Source organism: Protopterus annectens, chromosome 13.part0 (genome assembly GCF_019279795.1).
Source record: "Protopterus annectens isolate FY-2018-M chromosome 13.part0, PAN1.0, whole genome shotgun sequence".
Taxonomy (NCBI): Eukaryota; Metazoa; Chordata; order Ceratodontiformes; family Protopteridae; genus Protopterus; species Protopterus annectens.
In genome coordinates, this window is record NC_056747.1 from 798373938 (window position 1) to 798397615 (window position 23678).

Consider the following 23678-nt stretch of genomic DNA (forward strand, 5'->3'; position numbering starts at 1 on the left):
GTGGATACTGAGGTTAAAGCCCCATTAACCAACAGTGATCATGCTACTTTGCCAGTAGGAGGTAAGAATATAAATAAAATTGTGTGGTATTTTAGTAAAGTGGATTAGTCTGTACTGGAGTAGAGGGTCAAGGGTGAGTTAGGAAACTTGAGAGCAAATTTAGGGGGTAAGCAAGCTATGGAAATGAATCAAAAATGGAGTACAGTCAAGTGCTATGTACAAGGATGTGAGGAAGAATCCAGGAGAGGAAAATGTATATGTCAGTATGTGGGAATGTGAGGCTAATAATTCTAATTTCAGTTCCAATTAATTGAAGTGTGCCCAGAGGATCATTTGTTTATACTTTTGTATGTGTATTGATTTTGCTTACCCCCTTATCCGTGCACTTTTTGTACACTGTAACTTGTTTGTATTCTTTCAACATCCTCCTGTATATTTTCTTTCTCAGAGTATGCACCTTGAAATTGGCAATAATTGTGCAGTGCATCTCTTAGGCTTAAAAAATTTGGATAAAAAATGAAATGTTGTACAGTACTTCACTTAAAATTAATGTTTGCAAATTTCATTTGCTGGAGAATTCCTCTAATAAGTGGTGAGCCAAATTTTAAGGACTTTGATATGTTCTTAAAAATACTAAACAGTCTTCACAATTAATACAGTGATGTAGTGTTGTCGTTCCTTCCAGTGACTAGTAAATGAGGTTTGGATGTTACTTTCATTCCTAAAACTTTATTTGCTGTGTTATACCTGATTGACCATCTATCAATCACTCATATCCTACATGATGTAAGAGCTATTAACTGAACCTAGGCAACACAATTTTAAAATAATTGGTATGTACTGTGGTCTTCTTTTTTCACAGTGACATGGCTTTGTTCATAATGAGTAATCTAGTAGAAGTGCATGCACATTCCAGATTATATTGCTTACAATATTTCATACCTGTATATGTTTTATTAAGTTGAATATCAACTTCTAGAGTTTCACCTGCTCGCTGCCATTTGCTATACTCATGATGGGCAGCAAGTTTGAAAGCATGATTTTCAGGGGTAAGCCCCCCTACACACCCCAATGGTAAAGGCTTTGCCTGCACACCCCAAATCTATAAATATACTGTATCTGAGGTTGCACAAGCTTGAAAAAATTATATTCACAGAAACAGTCTTTGTATTTTATTGCCACTAGAATACACAGATGAGCATTCAGCTGTGACCAGATGAGCCTTAAATAGCTGAATGCCAAGTGGGTAAAAGACATTGTATTCAATATTTCTTCCAGCCAACATTCCATATACTGGACATGTATTTATAATGCTAGAAACAACAAACATCTTAAAGCAAAAATATCCCTGTTCCCCTTGGTTGTAAGACTGCAAGGACTGCAATAATCATTGGGTTCCATTTAAATAGTTGCTTCTGCCTAACCCTTTTGTTTCCCAGGGGATCTCTGTGTTATATCCCTGGGACTGCAAGGACCCATAGGTTCCACTTTATATGCTGCCTTTCTTTATGATCCTTTAATTTAATTTCTTTTTAATTTTTTTATAGTTTACTGCTTTCAATATTTTTATGTCTCTGTTTGTCAGACTTTTCCTGGTATTTCAGTTTTCTTGTAATTGTAATTTTTTTAGGACAGATATAAAAGTACCAAAAGGACTACCATATTCCTTCTGTGGTACAATGCCAAAAGGAACAGAGAAAGAATAACTCATTCTGGACAGAGCATGTCATGTAAATCTTGGCATTCATTCTTCAATTTGCTTAAGGAGCCCCAGTCCTAAATATGTGTTTGAATGTACATAGCGACTTATACCTGCACTGTCAATACTAAGTTTCTACAACCAGGAATATCTTACTCAATAAACTACATGTGTAAAAATATATGTTTTCACACTTGAACACGAAGTGCAGAATTGGCACGATTTAGACATGTACCTCGGCAGCACCCATATTCCTGTGTTCCTGTCAGGGCCGGTGTTAGCATTTTGGGGGCCCCCAGAAAATGTCAAGTTGGGGGCCCCCTAGGCACTTCCAGTATCATTCTGTCAGTGCCACCCCTCCTAAGAAACCTTTTAGTTTGTGCTGCAAAGTTTTAGGAGTAGTACGTACAGACAGACCTGTAGCTACAAGCTCTTACATTACAACAGGCCTATATACCACACTATGTTGATCTGGCTAACAAAGGGACACTTACAGTTACTGGTATTTAGTTGCAACAATGATATATTGCAATAACTCTATGTACAGGTCTGGAATTAAATGAACTGATGGCTAGGCCTACCATTTCAACAGCCTCCACCCCCCAGTCCTCTCCTCTGACCCCCCCCCCCGTTTTTTGGCTCCCCATACTATGGACATTACTTTTTTCTTCCTGTTCTCACATTTTGCCTTACTCTTAGCTTTTTCAAAAACTCATAATTTTGTATATGCTCTGAAGTGCATTTTAAAGTTTTTTTTTCTTTTTACACCACCATTTCATCCAGTAATGGCTTGAACAAAAATTATGATTAAGGAAAGAAATTCACTGTTGCTGTTCAACTTTAGTTTTCCTTGCATCCTTTCAACACTCTTTCCTGAACAACACAGCGCAGTAATAATCATTTAGGAAATAACTCAAATAACCAAGGGCCCAAGAACCCGTAGGGTTACAGATGGTCTGCGATGCATTTTAGAGCATATTCTCAGCATTTTACTCCAATGGTGGCCTAAAGAAAAATCACGAAAAAGAAAAGAATTTCAGTCTTATTTTTTTCTTTTAATTGCCTTAGTCATATATTTCAAATGATAGCTGACATACATAATACATGGCATGCTTCCTCACCTGTAACCCTCAAAGTCAGCCCCATGTATATGTGCCTGATGTATGATTGTGAGAATGATTTCAGTAATATATTCTATTTTGTTGGTCCTAGACAGTACACCACCCCTACACAAGCTATAGTAACCTTCTTTTTACACTTCTGAGGTTTGTGAGAAAAGTAAATAAACAATGACCACACTGCCCTCAGCTCAAACACAAGTGACTTCATGTGCACACCTCTAAGGTTTGACTGTAATGAAAATTAAAGTTGTAATAACCACACAATCCCCAGCCCCCCATAACGTACAGCAGCTTTCTGTACACACACACATTTGTGCAGGGCTGGTTTTAGAATGGTTGTGGCTTTTAAAAGGCTTTTATCAGCTTTATCCTAAAATGGTCATATCTCAGCACTCTTTAAGTTAAACAGCTCAATCAGAGAATTGATACATTTTTTCTCCTGATTTTTCTTCAACTAGCAACAGCTTTTGTGGGGGTCCCTACAGTGTAAAGATGATTAAGGGAGCCCCCAATATCCATTTATACAGTCTGGTGAGAGGGGAACACTAAATGTTCTGTGATATATTTTATGTCTTACTTTTGAAATTTAATTACTTGTTAGGTACATTTTTTACTGATACCCAGAAGAATAATGTGTGTGTCCTGGCATTATTGGGTGCATGCACATATAAAAATCAGTGATATTTTTTACATACACACATGGACACACACAAGCATAAGCCATAGTGGTACTAGTTTTGTACTTATTTCAGCAAATAGCAATACATTGTACAACACTGGTACTGCCACAACAGATCAGTAACTGCTGTTTAGCAGTCATCAAACAGCAGCAGGGGTAAGTAAGTCACTTATTTCCCTCATTGAGGAGTAATGCATACCTGTCGCTGTCCCTGATTTCACATACCTGTCACTGGCCCTGATTTCACATACCTGTCACTGGCCCTGATTTCACATACCTGTCACTGGCCCTGATTTCAGACCTTCCCTGATTGTGTTCATACCTTTGCTTTCTTTTTCGTAAAAAGTTTGATTTGCTGGTAAATACTTCAGGATTACAGTCAATCAATCCAGACATCTGAGTTTTATAATTATTGTCCAAAAATACGTGTTGATGCAAAAGGTGTTATTCTATTAATTTCTTAAGGAAATTAGAGTAATATTTAAAATGCAGTCCTGATTCTGAACCTTTATTCTATTATTTTTGGGATTGCACTGAATTCCTAAGCAAAGAAATTGAGAGTTATAGTATCTGGTGTTCTGCTTGTATTTATAAAACTCCCTGAAAGAGAAAATCATCTTGATGATCGGAAGTATCACCTCTTCTTAAAATCCAAAATTTGCACTGCGATAAGTCACTCTGGGCTGCTGATCTCTCTAATGCTTACCTTGCTCATGTTCATTATCAGCTTCATCTTAACAGGGTCAGATCACAGCCCTGTTCAGGCTAAAGAGCATAATTAGTAAATTAATACATTTTTTCTTCCACATTTTTCCACAACCAGCAGCAGCTTTTGTGGGCCCCCCACATAGTCAAGGATGATTAAGGGGGGCCCCTACAACCACAGGTATATCAGGGACCTAAAGCTGGCTATGTAGTTAGCTTTAGTGGAGAAAATGTCCAACAGCAGGAGTTAACTAAGCCAGGGGCACTATGTCACTGGTAAAATATTTAATGGAATTCTGATGCCTGTTAGTTGACAAAACACTGTTAATATGACCAGAAATATCTTTGAATTTTAAAGGGGATATAAATAAGAGTTATTATCCATGTGGTCTATTAAGTATACAAGAATGTTGTACTAGCTTTTGTTGGTTTGACAGACATGTTACAAAACATTAGGATAAGATAACTTGCTGTGGTTGGGGGCTCCCAGGGAACAGGGGGCCCCCAGCGACCGCAGGGTTCGCTGGTGCCTAAAGCCGGCTATGGTTCCTGTGACATTTTGATCTCCAAATCAAGATCCCTCTTTTGTGTTCTGTGCAAGGACTCACACAAGCCTTTATGTGATGAGCTGGAGTTTATTTAAAATTCCCAGTGGAGTTGTCACAGAGACTACTTAAAATGCATGTATACTGCAGTTTTGTTTTTATTGTCTCTTATTTAAGTGGGGAGGGTTGTATGTCACTCTTGTAATAAATAATTGGATTGTTGTGGCATTGTAGGTGTTTGTTGTTTTGGCAAATAAGCTTCCTTTATCTGTATACTAATTTTGTAGCATTTGGCAGGACTAGTCTGGATAAAGAAGAGTGCTCTTGTGCATTATTCAGCAGTGGACTTTTGCAATTTTCTGATATTCTTTTAATTGTGTTAGAAATTTCAGTAAAAGCTGGTATGCAAAAATATGGAAATATTTTGTACTATATTAAGAGGTTAGCATCTATTAAGTCCTTTTAGCACTTTCAACATTTTTTCTTTTATGATCTAGTTTTTGGATGCCGTACTCCCAACCCCAGTGTTCAGTCACATTCTTAGCTGTCTCATTTGTTTCCAGCATTAGACGGTGCTGGGAGGGAGAAGTGAGAGCTAGGGTCAGTTGCCATCACCCTGTCTGAGAGTGGGGAGTTTTCTTATACATATAATTGTCCTCTCTCTGTCATCCAGCAGGAGTGCTGCATTGCTTAACTAAGTCATACTGCTTGAGTGCATGCTTTCACATATTTATGATGCTTGGATGGAGTGAATGCACTCCTTGGCCAAGGTGTTTAGCTTTGACTTCCTGTATACTGGAGTGCAGTACTGGCCTTCCCCCAGGTGGTGGTCCCTAAGTTGTATTTACTAATCCACACTGGGTGGATGAGCTGACCACGGCTGCCCACATTCTTCTTTCCTTGCTTGGCTTCTTCAGCAACTGAGCTGCTAATCAAAATCAGATCATCTGAGATTTAGTCAGGGCTTCATCCTTCTGGGTCACAGGGTTGATTTGCTGTATATCTATGGATCTTGCCTGGTTTACATAACCTGTTATTACATTTATTGTGGATTGAGGGGGAATGTGACATTTATTGTCAGTTTGTTTACATTTGTGACAGAATTATTTTTGTGTGAATGAATTATTTGCTTTGCTTTGTAGGGCAGACTGAAATTGAGAATGCATGTGATTTGCTCTTCAAGAAAGCAGAAGAAATAGATTACCGCTATGACGTTGAAGACCATTCTGTTAAAGGATTGCTAATTCTGCCAGTGTATGGTTCAATGCCAACAGGTAACTGTTTGTTAATTAATGTAACCATATGTGATTTAACAAAGAAAAAGTAACTTCCTTTATTCTTATTGTTTGGCATTTGGGGAATTTTACCAATTTCCCATGAAGAGTAACAAAGATTTCAGAATTCACTAGCTAAGACACTGTAGCACTCAGGTCTAAGGCAAATCAAAACATAGACTGATACATGAGACTCTGTTCCAACAGCAGTGTTAAAGCGAGTGTTGCTTAACAGTTATGTAGGAAGTGACTTCTTGCAGATCTCTGGGCAGTTGCGTTAAGGATATGCGGATTCTTTGTGGTGATAGAATGTTAAAGAGTGAGGATATGTTTAATAAGGATGGCGTCACACTACCTTGTGATAAATGCAATTTTTGCAGCTATATTGATACTTCGGTGGCTTTTGTACACCCTGATTTACATAGGAGTTTTTCTTTTAATGTTCCAGCTAATTGTATGACTGCTAATGTTGTCTATCATGTCCAGTGTACTTGTTGTTCATCATTTTATGTAGGTAAAACTAATCGCTGTCTTCGTGACAGGATTACAGAACATGTTTATGGCATTAGGAAGGGTTTTACTACTAATGCCCTTTCTAAACATGTTATGGCCTTTGGTGAATTGCATCAATTTGTCTTTAAAGTTATTGATCTTGTTATGCCTAACATATGATTGGGCAATATTTGTAATCACACTGAATTTAAAGAGAATAATTGGATGATTATTTTTAGAGCTGATAGAGGCTATGGGTTAAATAAACGTGCCTCCATCAAACCCTTTTTGAGGAAAAGGAGGTTATATAAATAATATAAATAATATAAATAATTATATATAAATAATATGTATGACATAAATAAATAATTCATTTAACTTATGTTTGATATATTTTATTTTATATATTCTCCATATTCTCTATATTATTCATAAGGTATAGTTAGAATGTATAATTTTTATGTTTTTACTTAGTTTTTATATTTATTCATTAGTCTCCTAGGATTTTTGTATGCATTTCCCTTTTAATTAATTTTATATAATTAAATAATTAATTGAGGATGAATTGCTATTGGTTGATTTGAATTAATGTTATGTATATATTCTTAAATGTTTTGTTTGTTGTTAAAAGGTCTGATGAAGCATTTTTATGTGAAAGCGCTTACCGTGGTATATGTATTAAACAATTTTATTTAGTTTATACTGCCGTGTTCATCCTTACAGTCATTAAAATGCTGAACTTTTGTAGGTATTACTTGTATTCTGATAGCATTTGCGTCAATAAAGAACTTGTGTTTTGTGGGCATTGTTTATATTCTAATGGTTAGCATTTATGTTATTCCACCTTAGGCCTTGTCAGAGTGTTGTGCGTTAGTTCATGCTTCTGCAGTTGTTTCATGAATGAAATTAATATGTAGCACATTTTTAGGATTGATTATCATTATTATGTTTTTCATATTGATCACTGTTGGAGTAGTCTAAGCTATCTGGGTTATATCCCACACAGGATATACAGCCAGCCAGCTTCTAAAGCTTCAGGGTACCTTCTATGTATCCAAACCATTAGTCAGCTCAGGGTGAGATGACTAAAATACAGGTTTGAGTGTGATGTCCTTCAGAGCTTTCCTGTAGCCAAAGAGAGTGTCCCTCTTTGGGCTTTTAAGGCTCGACAGTTAGCCTGTGCTGCATCACTGCTGGTCAGCTAAGTTCCTCTGGGGAAAAATCTTCTACATATTATTTTTAATGTTTAATCTTTCTTTCTTGTTTAAGAAAGTATATTTTAAGCTAGGATTATGTGTTTCTATTGAGCTTTCTATCACATGACAGTACTGTACCTTTAAATGGATGAGCTGTTTTGTTTCCGACAATTTAAAAGTTAATTTAGGCATTCTAAAACTGTTTTTTTTTCTGTGATAAAAATGTAATTAAATTACTTTTGAGGCTGGTAAAGTGTTTTAAAGTGCTTTTTACTTTATTTTAACTGGGAAAGGTGACTTTCAACTACTTTTTAAATTTTATTGCCTTGTGCTGTTTAGTTTCCCTAGGAAAGAAGACCGTTTCTGGCTTGACCATGGAACAGACTACCAATCCCAAGGCTGGTCATTCTTCCCGCTACAAAAGGAAAAAGTTAACTAAACAGCCTTTGCCACAACAGCAGATTAGCAATTTGCATCAGTTGCAGGTGAGCGACTCTGTTGTGGCCAGTGCTGGTTCATCAGACCCCTCGACTTTTTCCCCTGGATAGCTCTGGTAGTGTCTATACAGCCACTGTGGACCTAGGGTTAGCCCTGTCCTCTGTGGCTGTCGGGGTCCCCTCACTGGACAAGGGAGAGCCACTCTTGTCAGTTTTGTTAGAAGGGGCAGAGTAGGTGCCACTGGCTAGCCAGAATATTATTCCCATCTCTGGGGAAGCTGTTGTTGTCATTATTAATCTTGTTTGCCCCAACTTCCCTGTCAGAAAGAAACTGAAAACTAAACATGTAGCTTCTCCTACACATGTTTAAATAAGCATGAGCAGTTTATAAGTCTGACTCAGGGTCTTGTACAGGCTTTTGACCGTTCTTATTAGGTGACTTCTGATAAAGGAAAAAGGGATTCCTCTTTTCCTGAAGAGATTCAAAAATCAGAATCTGGAAATGATTATAATGGGACAGATACAGTTTTTTTCTCCTCAGATTTCTGATTCAGACTCAGTGCAGAGCATGTCATCTGAATGTCCTGGATTCTCTTTCTGTCAGACTACTTCCATTACATGCCAGTGTTTTAAGTGGTAGAAAACTGAAGTTTCTCAGTTACTCAGAAAGTACTTTGAACCATTACAAATGGAAGTCTCAGAACCTCCTCCCATCCCCACAGTACTGTCAGCGTTGGCGGATGTGTTTGTCACAACCTGTGGTTTCCTTGATAGCCAGCCTACTGCAACTAAGAAAGCAGATAGAAAGTTCTGTTTCTAAGTCTTTCAAATTTTTTATACACTCTTCCCAAACCTGACCCAGCAGCTATAGTTTTAATTTATCCAGCTGTTGCCTAACATGTTGCTAATTCTTATCCTTCCTCTTCTAACAAGGGTGGTAAAACTGTTGCTAAGTTTGGGAAAATGGTATATGGTTCTGTAACTATAATTTTTAGAATTTTGAATTTTCAGGCTCATAAGTTAAAAGTGCTTTTTGAATAATTTTGAAAGTATGAGGAATGTTTTATCTAAAGTTCCCTGCTGTGAGGAAAATGTGTTTTGTTTGGCTTAGTATCCTAACTTTCTCAGGTAACTACTCATTCTTTAAAGTGTGTTTACGACTTTAGATAATACATCCAGGGCTGTTGCTTATTTCTCAACAACTTACTACAAAATGGTAGTCAGGTTTGCACATGCTCAGTATTTATAAACTTGTGCAACCCCTTGGATAGCTTCTTAAAGATATATACACACACAGTGATCTACAATGCATTACATAATCTTCATGCTAAAAAGTAAAGCTGTCTCAGTTATTTTCAAGTGTAATTTAGGGATACTGAATTAAACAGGTGCGCTTGTTTTTTTTTTCCTCCTCCTTTCTTTTTCCTTTTTCAGTTTTAAGAAAAGTAGGCACTGCAATATAAAAAGAAGAAAAGTCTGGTCAAAAGAGCATGATACAAGAAAAAATTATGTGCTTTTTCTATCTCTTGCGTAGGAAAATGACTGGATTAAGGCCCTTGGCTTAATCTAGTAACACGTTGTAAGGGGAAGCAACTAAATACAAAAGAACACTGAATATAATATAAGGTTTTTGTCTAGCAAATAAATGAGTGCTTACAGAGGCAACTGTGTATCTTCTTGCCATGTCTCCATGGAGACAGTCTGATAAGGAGCAATAAAAACAGAATACATCTTTTTTTCAATGGCTAGGAAATAATATTTTATGAAAGAGTTAAAGTGTTTTCCCAATCTGGGAGACGAATAAAGATAAGAGAAAAAAACAGCACTTAGTAGAAGCACGGGCTATACCATGTGTATTAGCATGGATAACCTTACTTATAGGATAATCTAAGTCTATGAGTGTGGCTGTCAGTCTGGGACTGTTGTTCCTATTAGGAGGGTTCAACTTCAATATTTGAAGATGTAGATAGTTTTGTGTGTTTGTATTAAGTAAAGAAGTTTAGAGGTGTTCTGGGGACATTTTTTAGGGTGTTCACTAAAACAAAAAGTTTTGTAAGATGTGACATAAGTTCACATGGATATAATAAAACACAACTGTATAAAAGATTAACTTGCCAAACATTAGTGTATGCATGTAACATAGAAGCTGGAACTAGGCATTAAAAAAAAGTAATTAGACATAACAGGTTGGAATAATAACTTATTAACTTAATGACAGCATTTTCTATAGTACCTTTAAATGTAAATGGTCTCACAGAAATATAAAAAAAAAAAAAAAAAAAAAAGAGTAGTGAACTATATTAAAAATGTAGAGTGCAAATAGGTATCCTACAGGAGACACATTTGGGAAGAACTGAGCATGTGAATTTAATAAATAAGTTTTTCAAGATAGTTATTCAGCAGAATATCTGAAACATAGGAAAAGGGAAGTACTTACATTAATTGCAAGAGGAGCTCCAATTATAATAGAAGAGGATAAAAAATATAGTAATGGTAGATTTGTAGTACTAAGGGGCTACTGGCAGGGGAGGAGGATTACACTGGCATGTATTTATATTCCACCTAAAACTGCTTTAATGGAGCTTAAGAACATTCTGGGAAAACTAATCAGCTTTCAGAAGGGAATATTGCTTATAAGTGGGGAGTGGAATTTGACCTGCAGCAATGAAAATGTATCTGGATGGCCTAGAATGGAAAATACAACCAAAGATGGCAGATTTTTGAAGAAATTTGTGAAAATATTTTTCATGTAAGATGTTAATTCAGTAGTAGAATTCCAGAGTGATACAAAACTGAGCTAGGCTAGACAGAACTTTATTTCATAAGAACATGTGCATTTAATTGAAAGTTTTGTTAGGCATTCAGCAGCTATTTCAGATCACGTGCCAGTAATAACTAAATAAAAATGCAGGGTAATGAAATAAAAATTAAGATACTAACACTTTCCTACCTGTCTGTTGAGAAGAGATGAATTTAAGGAAGGGATAGTGGAAATTATTGAGGTGTTATTGGAGAAGATAGAAATTTCTTCTGGACATATAACTAGGGAGTGGGATAAAATTAGAGTTAAAATAGGGTAGAAATAAAAGAAAGAGATATATGGTTAAGAAGTAACAAGAATTATTTAGAGGGACTGACAAATGTCACAGTGTTGCAGAACAGGGGGAATCTCACAGAACAAGAATAGGAGCAATTGCAGAATGCAAAACAGAAAATAAGGGATTACCTCAATAATATCCATGGGTTTAGAAAGACTATTGTTAAGCAGCTGTTTTTTATAATAACTCTAGCAGACAAAAGCTTTTAGCAAAACAACTCAGGCAACAGAATGTAGAATGGGGTGTTGCCAAGCTTAGGGAGCCTATAACAAGGAAGATAACAAGAGATCCTGTAGAAGTATTAGAAGTACTTTAGAGATTCTGTGAAAGTCTGTATAATGCAGAGAAATGTGGAAATTAAGAAAATATACAAATGGAAGAATTAAATATACCAATGTTTGAGGTAGATAATGCTCAATTACTTACAATTAGGATAGAAGGAGAAGAGAGAACATTGTGATGTATAACCAATCTGCAGGAAAGTCCCAGGAATAGATGGTATTCCTGTGTAAGTTTGAAGGCTAGTAGGAAAAAACTGATAAAGATCTGAAAGGTTTTGTTTAAGAGTATTTTAAGAGGAGGATAAGTGCTAACATCCTGGAAGAAAGAGGTGGTGGATGTAATACCTAAAGAGAGTAAAGATCCATCATATCCAACTTCATATAGGCCCATTTCAATTCTAAACCATGAGTATAAATTGTTTATGTCTATAATGGTTAAAAGAATGGAAAAAGGTGATACAAAAATTGATAGATATGAATCAGTGTAGCTTTGTGGAAGGGAGGCAAACATTTGACAACATTAACAGAACAATTATGACCCAGAGGGAAACAGAATGTAAGAAAATACTACTGTTGTTGGTGGGTCTTGAAGAGAAATCATTTGACAGAGTAAGCTGGAATTTTATGAGTAAGGCAATGGAAATATTAGCATTGCCTGAAAAAAATCATAAGGTTGATTAGGGGGATATATGAGGGATCGGAGGCCAAAATTAATGTGGGCAAGTTCCTCTGTGTTAATTTGTGTTTGAGCAGTGGAACCAGGCAGGGGTGTCCTCTTTCCCCTTTATTTGCATTATATTTAGAACCATTGGCAAATAAAATAAGGGACTCCGAAATTCAAGGATATAATTGGTATGGTAGTCAAGAAAGGCTGGTTTTATTTGTAGATGATATTGTTTTATATCTGATAAAACCAGAAAAGGACATCTCAGTGTTGTGGAACATTTTGAGACAGTTTCAAGTCTTTTCGTGATACAAAATTAATGAAGCTAAAACAAAGGCAATATCTGTAAACTATGTATCCACACACAAATTGGTTCAGCAATATACATATTTATGGAGACATGATAAATGAAGTACTTAGGAGTAGATATTAAAAAGGAGTCTGTTCTGGCAGCTAAGGGTATATAGGAAGAGTCTAAACAAAAGATAATACAAAAACTGAGAAATTGGAAGCTCTGTTTTATGGATATGGTTATCAAGATACAAGCAGTTAAAATGTTTTAGTCCCTTATTTTTATACACAGGTCAGGCATATTTTTATCACCCAGAGAAGTTGTGGATAGCAATTAATAAAAAGCTGAAGGATTTTATCTGGGGTGGGAAGATGGTAAGAGTCAAATGGTATAAGCTGATTCTTCAATAGAACAAGGTGGTTTGGGATCACCTGATTTGAAGGGGTATTTCAGAGCTTCACATTTAAGGCTCCTCTACATACCACAAGCAGAAAGCTATAATTCAAAGTGGAAAGGGATGATGATGAAACAGAAGGGACGCTCAAAAAACAAGGGGAGATTGGGTGTTTGGCTGCAGATCCTTAAGAAGGATAACAGTTACCATACAAAATATTACATTCATAACATAGCATAAAGTATAAGAACTAAGCCAGCACAGGAATGCAGAAAGGAAATTCTGCCCATAGGGATGAATGCAATTAGGGATGCAGACAGTAGGTAAAAGGGTCTGGAATTTATTGGGGAAAAATGGCAAAGGAAGCAAGGCAGTGGGAGCAAGTGATTAGACAGGGACAGGTAATAGACTGGGAAGAGGCCAATAATTTATTTGGACTGCAGGCTAGAGATTACCTTCTCTATCAAAGATTGATCTCAGAGTATAGGCAAAGAGAAAGAAATATGGGATCCTAAGCGATAGACCATCACTGGTAGAGTTTTTAGTAGACTCCAGACCAGAAGCTGCTATAAAAACAGTATAATTAGTACGGCATATAAAAAATTGCATGATAACTATAAAAATCAATCCGATGATGTTAGAAGGGATTGGGAAGAGAGATATGTATATCTCCCAAATACACGACAAAGTCTAGAAGATTTGGGATATTTGCTTGGGAGTGTTACGTAAATATTTTTATACCGCAAGTAGACTCCAAAGAATTTTTCCTCAGGTAGGTAGCAAATATTGGAGGTATGATGGGGAGGAAAGAGGTAATTGGGAACATATTTTTGGGGAGTGTAATCAGTTGTCAAACTTTAAAAATTCCCCTGCAGACTACTCTATCAGAAATACTGGGTGAGCAATTTGGTATAGCTAAGGAAATGATTTTTTGAGTTATGATGCAGAATCGGAATTGTCTAGACATAGTAAGGCCTTGCTGACTGTAATTATGGTGCCTGCCAAAAAGCAGTTACTAGAAAATGGAAATCACAGTCTAAACCAACTGTACCAGAAGTAGTGAATATAGTACCAGAGATAAAACATCTGGAAATGGGATCTTAAGGAAAGGGTAGGAGCAAATTACTTAGAAAAAATGGTAATTGTGGGAACAGTACATGCAAAATAATATTTTGGAGGATGAATGAGGTTTAAAAGAAGGCAAAATTTGAATGTACTATGTAATGATTGACTGACAGTGATGGGACAGATTATAAATGATGAATAATGTTTGCAACTAAAAATATGCCAGTATGGTTTGTTTTCATTTATATAAGTGTATGATTGCCTATGTCATAAGTGATAATTTAATAAAAGTGTTTCTTGTTTAAAAAAAAATACACATCCCACTGAGCAAAGATCCTTTGTGTGGAGTTCAGACCAGATGTCCCACATCAGGAACAAGTGGTCAAAGTGCAATGTGTTGTCCAAAGCTGACAAACAAGCGTACCTGCTTTTCTTATCAGGCACAGCTATGATTGGAGTTGAAAATACAGGGAATCCTTTTACTCATTCCCTCATGTCCAAGAGAGCAGCTCAGCTCAGGAGGACTCAGAAGCTTAAACATAGAGTGCACACACATAGTTCCTTGTAGTTGTCTGGGCCTAGACAGTGGACAGGTCCTTAACCATTTCCCCTGGCTATCTCTCAAGTCCACTTCAACTTTTCTGTGTCTAGAGTCCCCTATCAAGTGAAAGATGGAATTGCCCTCTGAGAGGGATGAGGATTCCTCAGAGAGTACTCCTTCCAAATGTCTTCCCCTTTGGGTATGGCACAGACACAGACAACACTGTATCCCTTGCTTCATCAAGATAGGAAATCTCATGTGGAGACACTGTTTGAAAAAGTAAGCATGCCATGGATATGAAGTGCCAATATAAGAAAAAATGACAGGGAGACCAGAACTGGGAGCCTGGTATCCCAAAGTATCCTGTAGCCCTAGACGGCAACTATGACCGCATGAAACATCTGTAATCCAAGCCCTCTACTCTACCCATTCTATCCAGAATAGGAGAAGGTGTAACCCAGTGCACTGGAAAATGGAAAAGCATCACAAAAGACAAATGGGTATTGCAGATAATCACTCAGGGTTACAAACTATATTTCCTTAGTAACTCCAAAATGTCTGGCATTCCACCTATACCATGCAACCAAATGCATCTTTTCCTTCCCATCCTACAACAATGCTTACAACTCAGAATAATAGATTCTGTACCAGAACAACACCAAAACAGAGGGTTCTACTTAAAGCTCTTCTTAGTTCCTAGGCAAGAGTGTCCCTGAAGGCCCATCTTTGACATGTTGAACTAAATATCTGTCTTAAGGTGCCAAAATGCTGACATTGCAAGCCTTTCTACCACTTCTGTTCCCTCATGTCCCAATGGTTATTCTGGATCTCAGCTATGCGTATCTTTATGTACCCCATTCAAAGAGACTGTAGGTACTTTCTCAGATTTGAGGTGCGGAAGGCTCTCATCAGTTTACCTCCTTGCTGATTTCATTGACTGCTAAACCTGCATTTTTTAAAAGTGCCTGACTCCAGTTATTGCATATTGGAGAACCCAAGGGTATTCACACAGACACTTTCTTGGATGACTGCCTTATTCAGGCTGTCTCCCAGGAGGAGGTAGAGGGGACACTACAACTCACAATGAACTGCTTTTAAAATACTGGTAATTTCCTTCAATATCCCAAATCAAACTTCATTCCTTCCAAGTCAGTGTTGCTACTTGCATCCTTACTGAATTCCTCTAACAGGATGATCTCACTCCCTCCAGACAAAGTGTAATCTCTCAATACTTCAAGCAGTTAATCCTGGAGACAGTGTTTTCAGCCAAGAACCCCTTGAGGGCACTGATATCCATGGTCTCCACACATCTGGTGGTCCTTTGGCCAAATCGAACATGAAAATGCTTCAGTGGTACCTAAGAGACACTTGGAGTCAACATTCACAGCCCCTAGAGAAGATGAACCATAACCTCTCCCCTTATTCTAAAGAGCTAGAATGGTGCTCCAAACTGGTCAAGCTGAACCAGGGGTTACCCTTCAAACAGGAACCTTATATTCAGATAGTAACTACAGGTGCTTCAGACCTAGCTTGTAGGGCATATTCAGGAGGACTGAAAGTACAAGGGCTTTGGGATGCAACTCAGACACACAAACCATACAAACATCATGAAGAATGTGACCCTGATTCGGATGTGCAGAGCCTTCAACTCCACTTGAAAAAAATATAGGGTTTTGAAGATAACAAAAGACAAATACTGATGTAATATGGTACATCAGTAAGCAAGGGTTATTTATTCTTACCCATGTGCAGCATGTCAGTGACTGCCTGGGAGATAGCTCCCTCCTCTACAAGATGTCAGTAAGGGCAGCCTATATCCCATCCAAGTTGAACTCAGTGGAGGTCCAGTTCAGCAGATTAGCTGCCGATTACCACACATGGATGTTACACAAGGGTTTTTTCCAGGTTGTTTACAGATGGGGTGTTTCAGAAACAGACCTAGATGCCTTCCACAATGACAAATAACTCAAAATGTTCTGCTGCAGAGCATTACACAAAAAAAGCTTAGACAAAGGATGCCCTCTCCTTCAAATAGTCTATTTCTCTGTGCCTTTCCTCACATCCCCCTTTTCCCAGTGTGATCCAGAAAACTAGGGAGGAGAGACTAGGGATTCTCTTAATGGCAGACTTTTGCACCAGACAGCATTGGCTGCATCCTTCTTCATTCAGATTTCCAGTGTGAAACCTTGCATGTTGCAATTTCAAATGGATATCCCAACTCAGAACAAGGGGCCCTCATATACCCAAACCTAAAGACACTGTAGTTCCTTGCCTGGATGATTTAGCTCTCTTGGTCTTCAGGCACCATTTTGCAGACAATGTACTAATCATATTTGAATGTCTAGAAACCCTGCTACAAGGAAGTTTTGCTTAGCCAAATGGAAGAGTTTTTTTTTCCATTCTAAACCACAGGAAGCCATAGGAACCTAGCACATTGCCAATGTCCCGATTCTTTAGGTTGTAATTGAGTTATTAATTCTGGCATTGTGTGTACCTCTGTAAAGGTATACCTGTCAGGTATTTTAGCCCTCATGCCTATAGAACCCACTCTAGCATTGATGCAGCCTAATAAACACTTTCCCATGAGAGTCCTTCATCTGAGACCACTCAGAAAAGCTCTTTGATCCACCATGAAACCTGAACTACGTCCTGGAAAAACAGACACAGTCACATTTAGCCCCCATCAGATATCTAAGCTGGAAAGCTGCTTCACAACTGGCTATCACCTCAGATAAGATGAGTCTAGAGATACAGGCACTCATGTATAGGGAATATTTTTTAGTCTTTCATAAGGATACGGTTAAATATTTTTTAGTCTTTCATAAGGATAAGGTTAGTATTGGAATTAATTCCACATTTATGCCAAAAGTGGTAACAGAGCTCACCGTTGACCAAACTATTCAAAACTCTATTTTTCTCTGAACCCCAGAACAAAGAACTATTATTCATTCATTCCTTAGACATGTGCATGGCCAGCTGAGATGCTGTCTAGTTAAAGCCAAACCATCAGGACATTGTGTCCTTTGTATCCAGTAAGACAGAAAAACAATTTCTAAGAAAACAGTTTCTACATAGCTGGCACATTTCAATTTTTTCTGTTGCTCTAATCATAGAAAGGAGTTGAAGGGGACCCGAAGAGCCCACAGCACTAAAGCCATTGTGAACTTTCTGTGAGGGGTGAGTATACACGCTGTTTTTTTCCTACTGTACTGCAGAGACTACTAATGGTTCCTTTGCCTGTATTCAGTTAGCCCATTTATTCAAGTACCACTTATGGAATGGACAGTTTTTGCATTAAACAAATTGTCAATCCAATTTTGAGATGATATCTGCATGAATACTGTAAATTTAGTTACAGAAAAGGCAGGAGTAGTGAGCAGTGTTTATCTGATTGTAAAGGTGGTGAAAAACCAGACAGACCTACAGTGCAACAAACTGGATGCAATCCCTGTGGACATTGTTCTTTATGCAAACGTATTTTTATGTGTCAATCTTTTTCTACACGCAATTTGAAAAGAACCTTTGATATCAGTCAACATATAACATGTGAAAGTCAGTCTGTTGTGTATCTTGTACAGTGTACATATGGCACTTTTTATGTTGGGCAAACCAACAGAATGTTTAAAGAATGTGTGAGCACCCATTTAAGTGACATCAGCTCTTCCAGGGACAGTGCTGCACTCTGTAAGCCTGAGAAAGTTCACCCTAAAGTTTGTATTCATAGGAATAGATCAAATAAAAATTTGGAGTGTAAGAGAGGATGCTGTAAAAATGTTTTTAGATACTAAATAGAGGTTCTGGTACTTAACACTAGTGCATACTATATCCAAAGGTCTCAATAAACACCTATAGTTTATACAAAGAAGAGAAAAATTAATAGTCGTATTACAATGAATGAAACTGAACTTGCTTGATCTTGGAAGCAAAGCAGGGTTGGGCTTAGCATTTGTTGGGAGGCCGTCTGGTAATAACTTGTTCTCATGCCATACTGCTTGGGTGTTTTTTAAAAATTGGTTTGCATGCTACTGGTGTATATTTATCATGTGTTGTGGTGTCATTTAAAAGGAAGTGATTGTTTTATTTGTTTTGCTACTAATAACGCTTGTATAAGTAAAACCAGCTTCTGTTGATTTTTTTCCAACTACGCAGGAGAATATTTTTTAGGTAGCAGAGTGTTTGCTATTGTTTTTTATGTTGAATGGAATGCCAATTAGCATTACGTTGACCACAAAAGGTCAAAACCTATATTGCCAAAAAACTTGGCTCATGTTTTATGCAAGGTCAAGCCCCCCACCCACTGTCTGTTATATATGCTAACTCCGAGATTGTACTACAGTGGGGAATGTGGAAATACCAATCTTTGCTGTACTGTGGTCTCGTTGGCATTTACAATTTCTGCCTTTTGTATTTGGGGCAATGCAGTTCAGTGTTCCAATAATTCAATGTTACCCATATGTATATGTGTATGTATGTGTGTGTGTATATAGGTCTAATTCAGACTGCTGACATTTCAAAATGCTGACAACCATATGGCCAAAAGTTTGAAATGCCGACAACCTGAAATAATAGTGCAAACTACTAAAAACTGTGTTGGGCAGGGGGCAAGCCCCCTGCACTCCCCACATGGGGGGGGGGCTACGCCCCCCGCTACTTAAATATTCCCACTCCGAGATCGCACTACAGTGCAGGAAAGGAGAATCTCCCAGTTTCTTATCTCCGCTATCATTTGTCAGCCTTTCAAATGTTCGGTCATATGGTGTTGGCCATATGGGTGTCAAACATTTGGAATTTCGATCAAATGAAGGGCTCCCACACACACACACACACACACACACACACACACACATACATATGCATACATACATGCATACATATATAATATATATATTAAATATCAAAGTTATTTTTGAAGGAATTGAATGACTGGCTTGCTCTTATTGTAAGGTGAAACATGTTTGATAATCTTGGAAGATATTGTGTACTTTATCTTTCAGTTTTATATTACTGATTTATTTTTAAATGTTAGGCCCTTCAATCTGATATTTGCTCCTGCAGTGGTGCATTCAGGGAATAGACAACCTAGAAGAAATAGATTGTGCATTGTCTTAGATCATCACCTCTGCCTGTCCTTTAAGTAGTAACCTGTAGAAAAAAAGGAGAGTGCAATGAGTGTTCTGGAAGGCATTCTGAGTAGCTTAGGTTTTCAAACCTGGTGATATTTTGCAGCTTTTCAGTTTGTTTAGATGGATTGCTCAGGGGCATTCAGTAATGGGTGGCATTAATGAGGTAGAAAAAGTGTTGCAGTGATCTCTGTGTAGTGAGTATTCATGTCCTTAAGAATTAGATAGGCTACAGAATATGCTTTTCTAACTTCTGTCAGTACATACAAGTTAAAGTTTAAATTGCTACCATTGTCGCTAGATTTTTAATGGTGATGTTATTTTTATGACTTATCCAGTCATTTGTAATCATACTTTTAAAATGTTTTTGCAAAGTAATTATGATTTGTCAAGTCATTTATAAATTTAAAATTTGTATCACTGAGTCATTTATAATCATAACTTTAGGTCCTTTTTGCCAAGTCCAATGAGTTTGCATTTGTTGATATTAAAGACAGGGTCATTGCTACTGCACCCGGCATGTACTTTAATCGTAGTGGAGAACTTCATATCTTAGTGAGTAATGGTTGCCCAGTATGCAGTCCTCATCAGGTTTGCTGACCCAGGGATGATTCCCATTTTATATCTGAGGGGAATAGTCTAAAAAGAAGTGGCCCTATACAGAGCCCCATGGGAAATTGTTAACATAGTTTATATGCCTTTAATATCTCCTAGGTCTGTCCACCTAGGCTTGTGATCATTGAAGAAGGTGAGATGTTTTTGCAGTCTCCTTTGACAACCGAGGTTGTTGCACAAGCCTCTGTCGAGACCTGTTTGGAGTCCGATAAGCCACTAAGACCCTCTCTTCCTTACAAGCACAAGGACTTAGCTTGTCGTTTGGGTGCGTAGCTGCTTTGCAAGTTCTGGCTTCTAGTGACTGCTCTAAAACCAACAAAAGAGTATCCGAAGCCCATCATCATCAGCAGATTGCCTTAGATCAGGCTTTTCAGATATTCCACCAAACCAAAAGGCAGAGACCTTAAAGCAAAAACATATCCTGTGCATCTAAGGTTCAGTGGAACCATTACCAAACTCTTTACAAGGAAAAGGTTTTTATTCAAGGCTTTTCCTAGTCCCCAGAAAAGAGGATACGTGGAGGCTGATTCTGGACCTGTCAAGGCTCAACCAGTTCTTGAAGGTACCAAAATTCAAAATGCTTACACTTCAAAAACTACTGCCCATGATCTCTTTCAGTGCTTTCATGGTAACCTTAGATCTAAAGGACTCATACTCCCACATTCCCATAGAAAAGTCTCACAGAAGGTTCTTATGCTTCAGAGGAGGTGTAAGGCATTATCAGCTCTCTGCTTTGCCTTTTGGCTTGTCTGCTGCACACAGGGTCTTCACAAAATGTCTAGTTCCAGTGATAGTCTTCTGCAAATCAAAGGTTATTCAGATTTACCCTTTTTTAAATGGCTTCCTCATTCAGGCAACAGATCTAGAAAAACTTAAAGGTCATCTACTTTATACCCAAAATATCCTGGCTCCTCTGGGTTCACCATTAACACCCAAAAGTCACAGACCATTCCCACAAACAAGACTGCGTTTCTGGGGACTTTGCTGGACTCTCCACTTCATAAAGGCTTTCTTTCTCCAGACAAGGTTACCTTTCTAACTCTTTACTTCCAAATGCTCCTCATCAGAAACTACCTTACAAACCAGAGAGTTCCTCAGAGCCTTTGGTCACATGGCCTCCTGCATCCTCATGATCCCCTTGGCCAGACTACATATGCGGAAGTTGCAGTGGTACCTCAGAAGTGTGTGGTGCCAAATTTCTCAATCCCTCAACTTCAGGGTGAAGCTTCTCCCTTGTCTTAGGAAAGAGTTTGCCTGTTGAGCCCGAGCATGCTCCCTCAACCCAGGCCTTCCCTTCAAGTTCATCCCTCAGGACCAACTCTGACCACTGATGCCATGGAAATAGGTCTGGGAAGCATACTACAGCAACTTCCAGACTCAGGGGGCAGATAGGATTCCCAGAGCAAGAACCAACACATCAACCTAAAAGAACTGATGGCTGTGCAATACAAAACCCTGATTGCCTTCAAATGCCAATGTAAACCAGGGGATTCTCTTCGTAAAAAACAGAAAATACCACTATTATGTGGTACATAAACAAGTGGCAGGGACTTGCTCTTTGCCTCTTTGTCACCTAGCCATGACCTTTGGGAAACTGCAAACTCCCTAGACCTGCACCTCATGGCACAGTACCTACCAGGAAGAACAAATCAGCTGGCTGATCACCTAAGTCAGAAGTCTGTCAGACCCTCACAAGTGGCAACTGCATCGGGACATTTTTCTCAGCATAGCCAAACAATGGGGGCTATCACAGGTTTTTGCAACCAAAGAAAATACCCACTTGAAAATGTTTTGCTCAAGGACCAAAACAAGGTCAGACTGAAAGATAGATGCCTTCTCCTTCCCTTGGACAGGCCTATTCCTTTATACCTTCCCCCCTCCGATACCCTTGCTACAGAGAGTACTGCTTAAGATAAAGGATGAAGTGCCAAAGGTCATTTTAATAACCCCAGACTGGCCAAGGTAGCACTGGTATCCTCTATACCTCAGTCTAAGCAAGAAGGAACCATGGATGTCCTTCAAGAATGCAACTGCAGTCCTGACATATGGGTTGTCCTGCCTCAGGCAACCCCTCGGTCGGTCGGATTCCAAAGTCTGGGTCTGGCGTTGGCTGTTGTCGCCTCTTCCCTGACGTCAGAGCGGCTGGGGCATAAAATCATCAGCCGACGCCATCTTCTTCAGTCTTTCTTGCCGCGCAGTGCCCGAAGCAGAAGCAGTTCGCAAGTGCCGGTCGGCCAGCTCCTGTGTTTTCAGTTACCGAAGTCATCAAAAAGTGGTTGCTGCTCCAATGAGTGGCCCTATTAACACAGAACAAGGGCTTCTTCGTACACCCCAACCCGAACACTCTCAAATTGACAGCTTGGATGATATCTTGACCCCCTTGCGGAGGGCAGTCCTTGACAAACAGGTTCTGGACATTCTAAAAGAAGACAGGAGACCTAGCACAAGAAAATCTACTCTGCTGAATGGAAGAGATTCACTATATGGTGCAGAAAAAAGGGACAGGTCTCTCTGCAAACTCAGATGCCTCTGATCATTTCATATTTATCAAGACTTTTTGCAAAAGGACTCTCTTATTCCTGTATATAAATTCACACTTCAGCAATTTCAGCTTATTTGCCTACTCACCCCCTCTCTTCTTGCATCCTCTAGATTCCTGGAGGAAACCTCCTGTTCCCCTTTGGGATCTCAGTTTCATTCTGGAGAAGCTCACCCTCCCACCTTTCGAGCCTGCTCCCTCTGCAGATATTAAATTCCTGACCTGGAAGATAGCTTTCCTGCTAGCCATTACTTCAAGCAGGGTTTCAGAGCTTCAGGCCCTTATGTGTGTGGAACTTTTCATCACTTTCCGCCCAGACAGTCTCTCTCTCTCTCTCTCAATTAGGATTAACCCTTCTTTTTTGCTCAAAGAGGTTACAGACATCTCTTTAAACCAGATCAACCATTTGCCTACCTTCTTCCCTAACCCTCAGAACAAGAAGGAAAGAATCCTCTATACTTTGAGTGTGCATAGGCAACTGCATTATTACTTGGACAGATCTAAGGATGTCAGGAAGTCTGACCAGCTTTTTGTGACCTTTGCCTGTAGCTCTGAGGAGAGAAAATTTTTTAAACAATCTCCAAATGGATCTCCCACTCTGGCTTATTTTGCTACAGCCATCATGAAAAGAAGCCTCCAGACCCTGTGAGGTCACACTGCATCAGGGCTACTGCTACATCCACTGCTTTTAAAATGGGGTAGCCAGTAAGGACATTTTGGAAGCCATTACTTGGTCCTCTGTGCATACCTTCACCAAACATTATCACCTTCCAACCTCCTCCAAGGGGAGAGTGAGGTTTGCAATGTCATCTTGCAAGGCATCCTTTCCTCTCCCTAATCCTTTCAGCTTTGGGAGTCATCCCAGCAGTTATGACTGCAGCAGTGAAACATGAAGAACATAGTACAGTTATGTACACTCAC

General features: G+C 38.6%; 1 protein-coding gene across 3 annotated transcripts in view; it reads left to right on the top strand.

Moving 5' to 3' along the window:
• Positions 1-23678, top strand: part of DHX40 (DEAH-box helicase 40) — an 866160-nt gene that overhangs the window by 271095 nt on the left and 571387 nt on the right. For 2 of the 3 annotated variants that reach the window (XM_044054528.1, XM_044054530.1), the window contains one exon: positions 5892-6023. The exons of the other annotated variant lie outside the window; for it this stretch is intronic. In XM_044054528.1, the coding sequence (XP_043910463.1) occupies positions 5892-6023 (132 nt within the window). The remainder of the gene's footprint in view (positions 1-5891; positions 6024-23678) is intronic. 3 annotated transcript variants of the gene reach the window in all.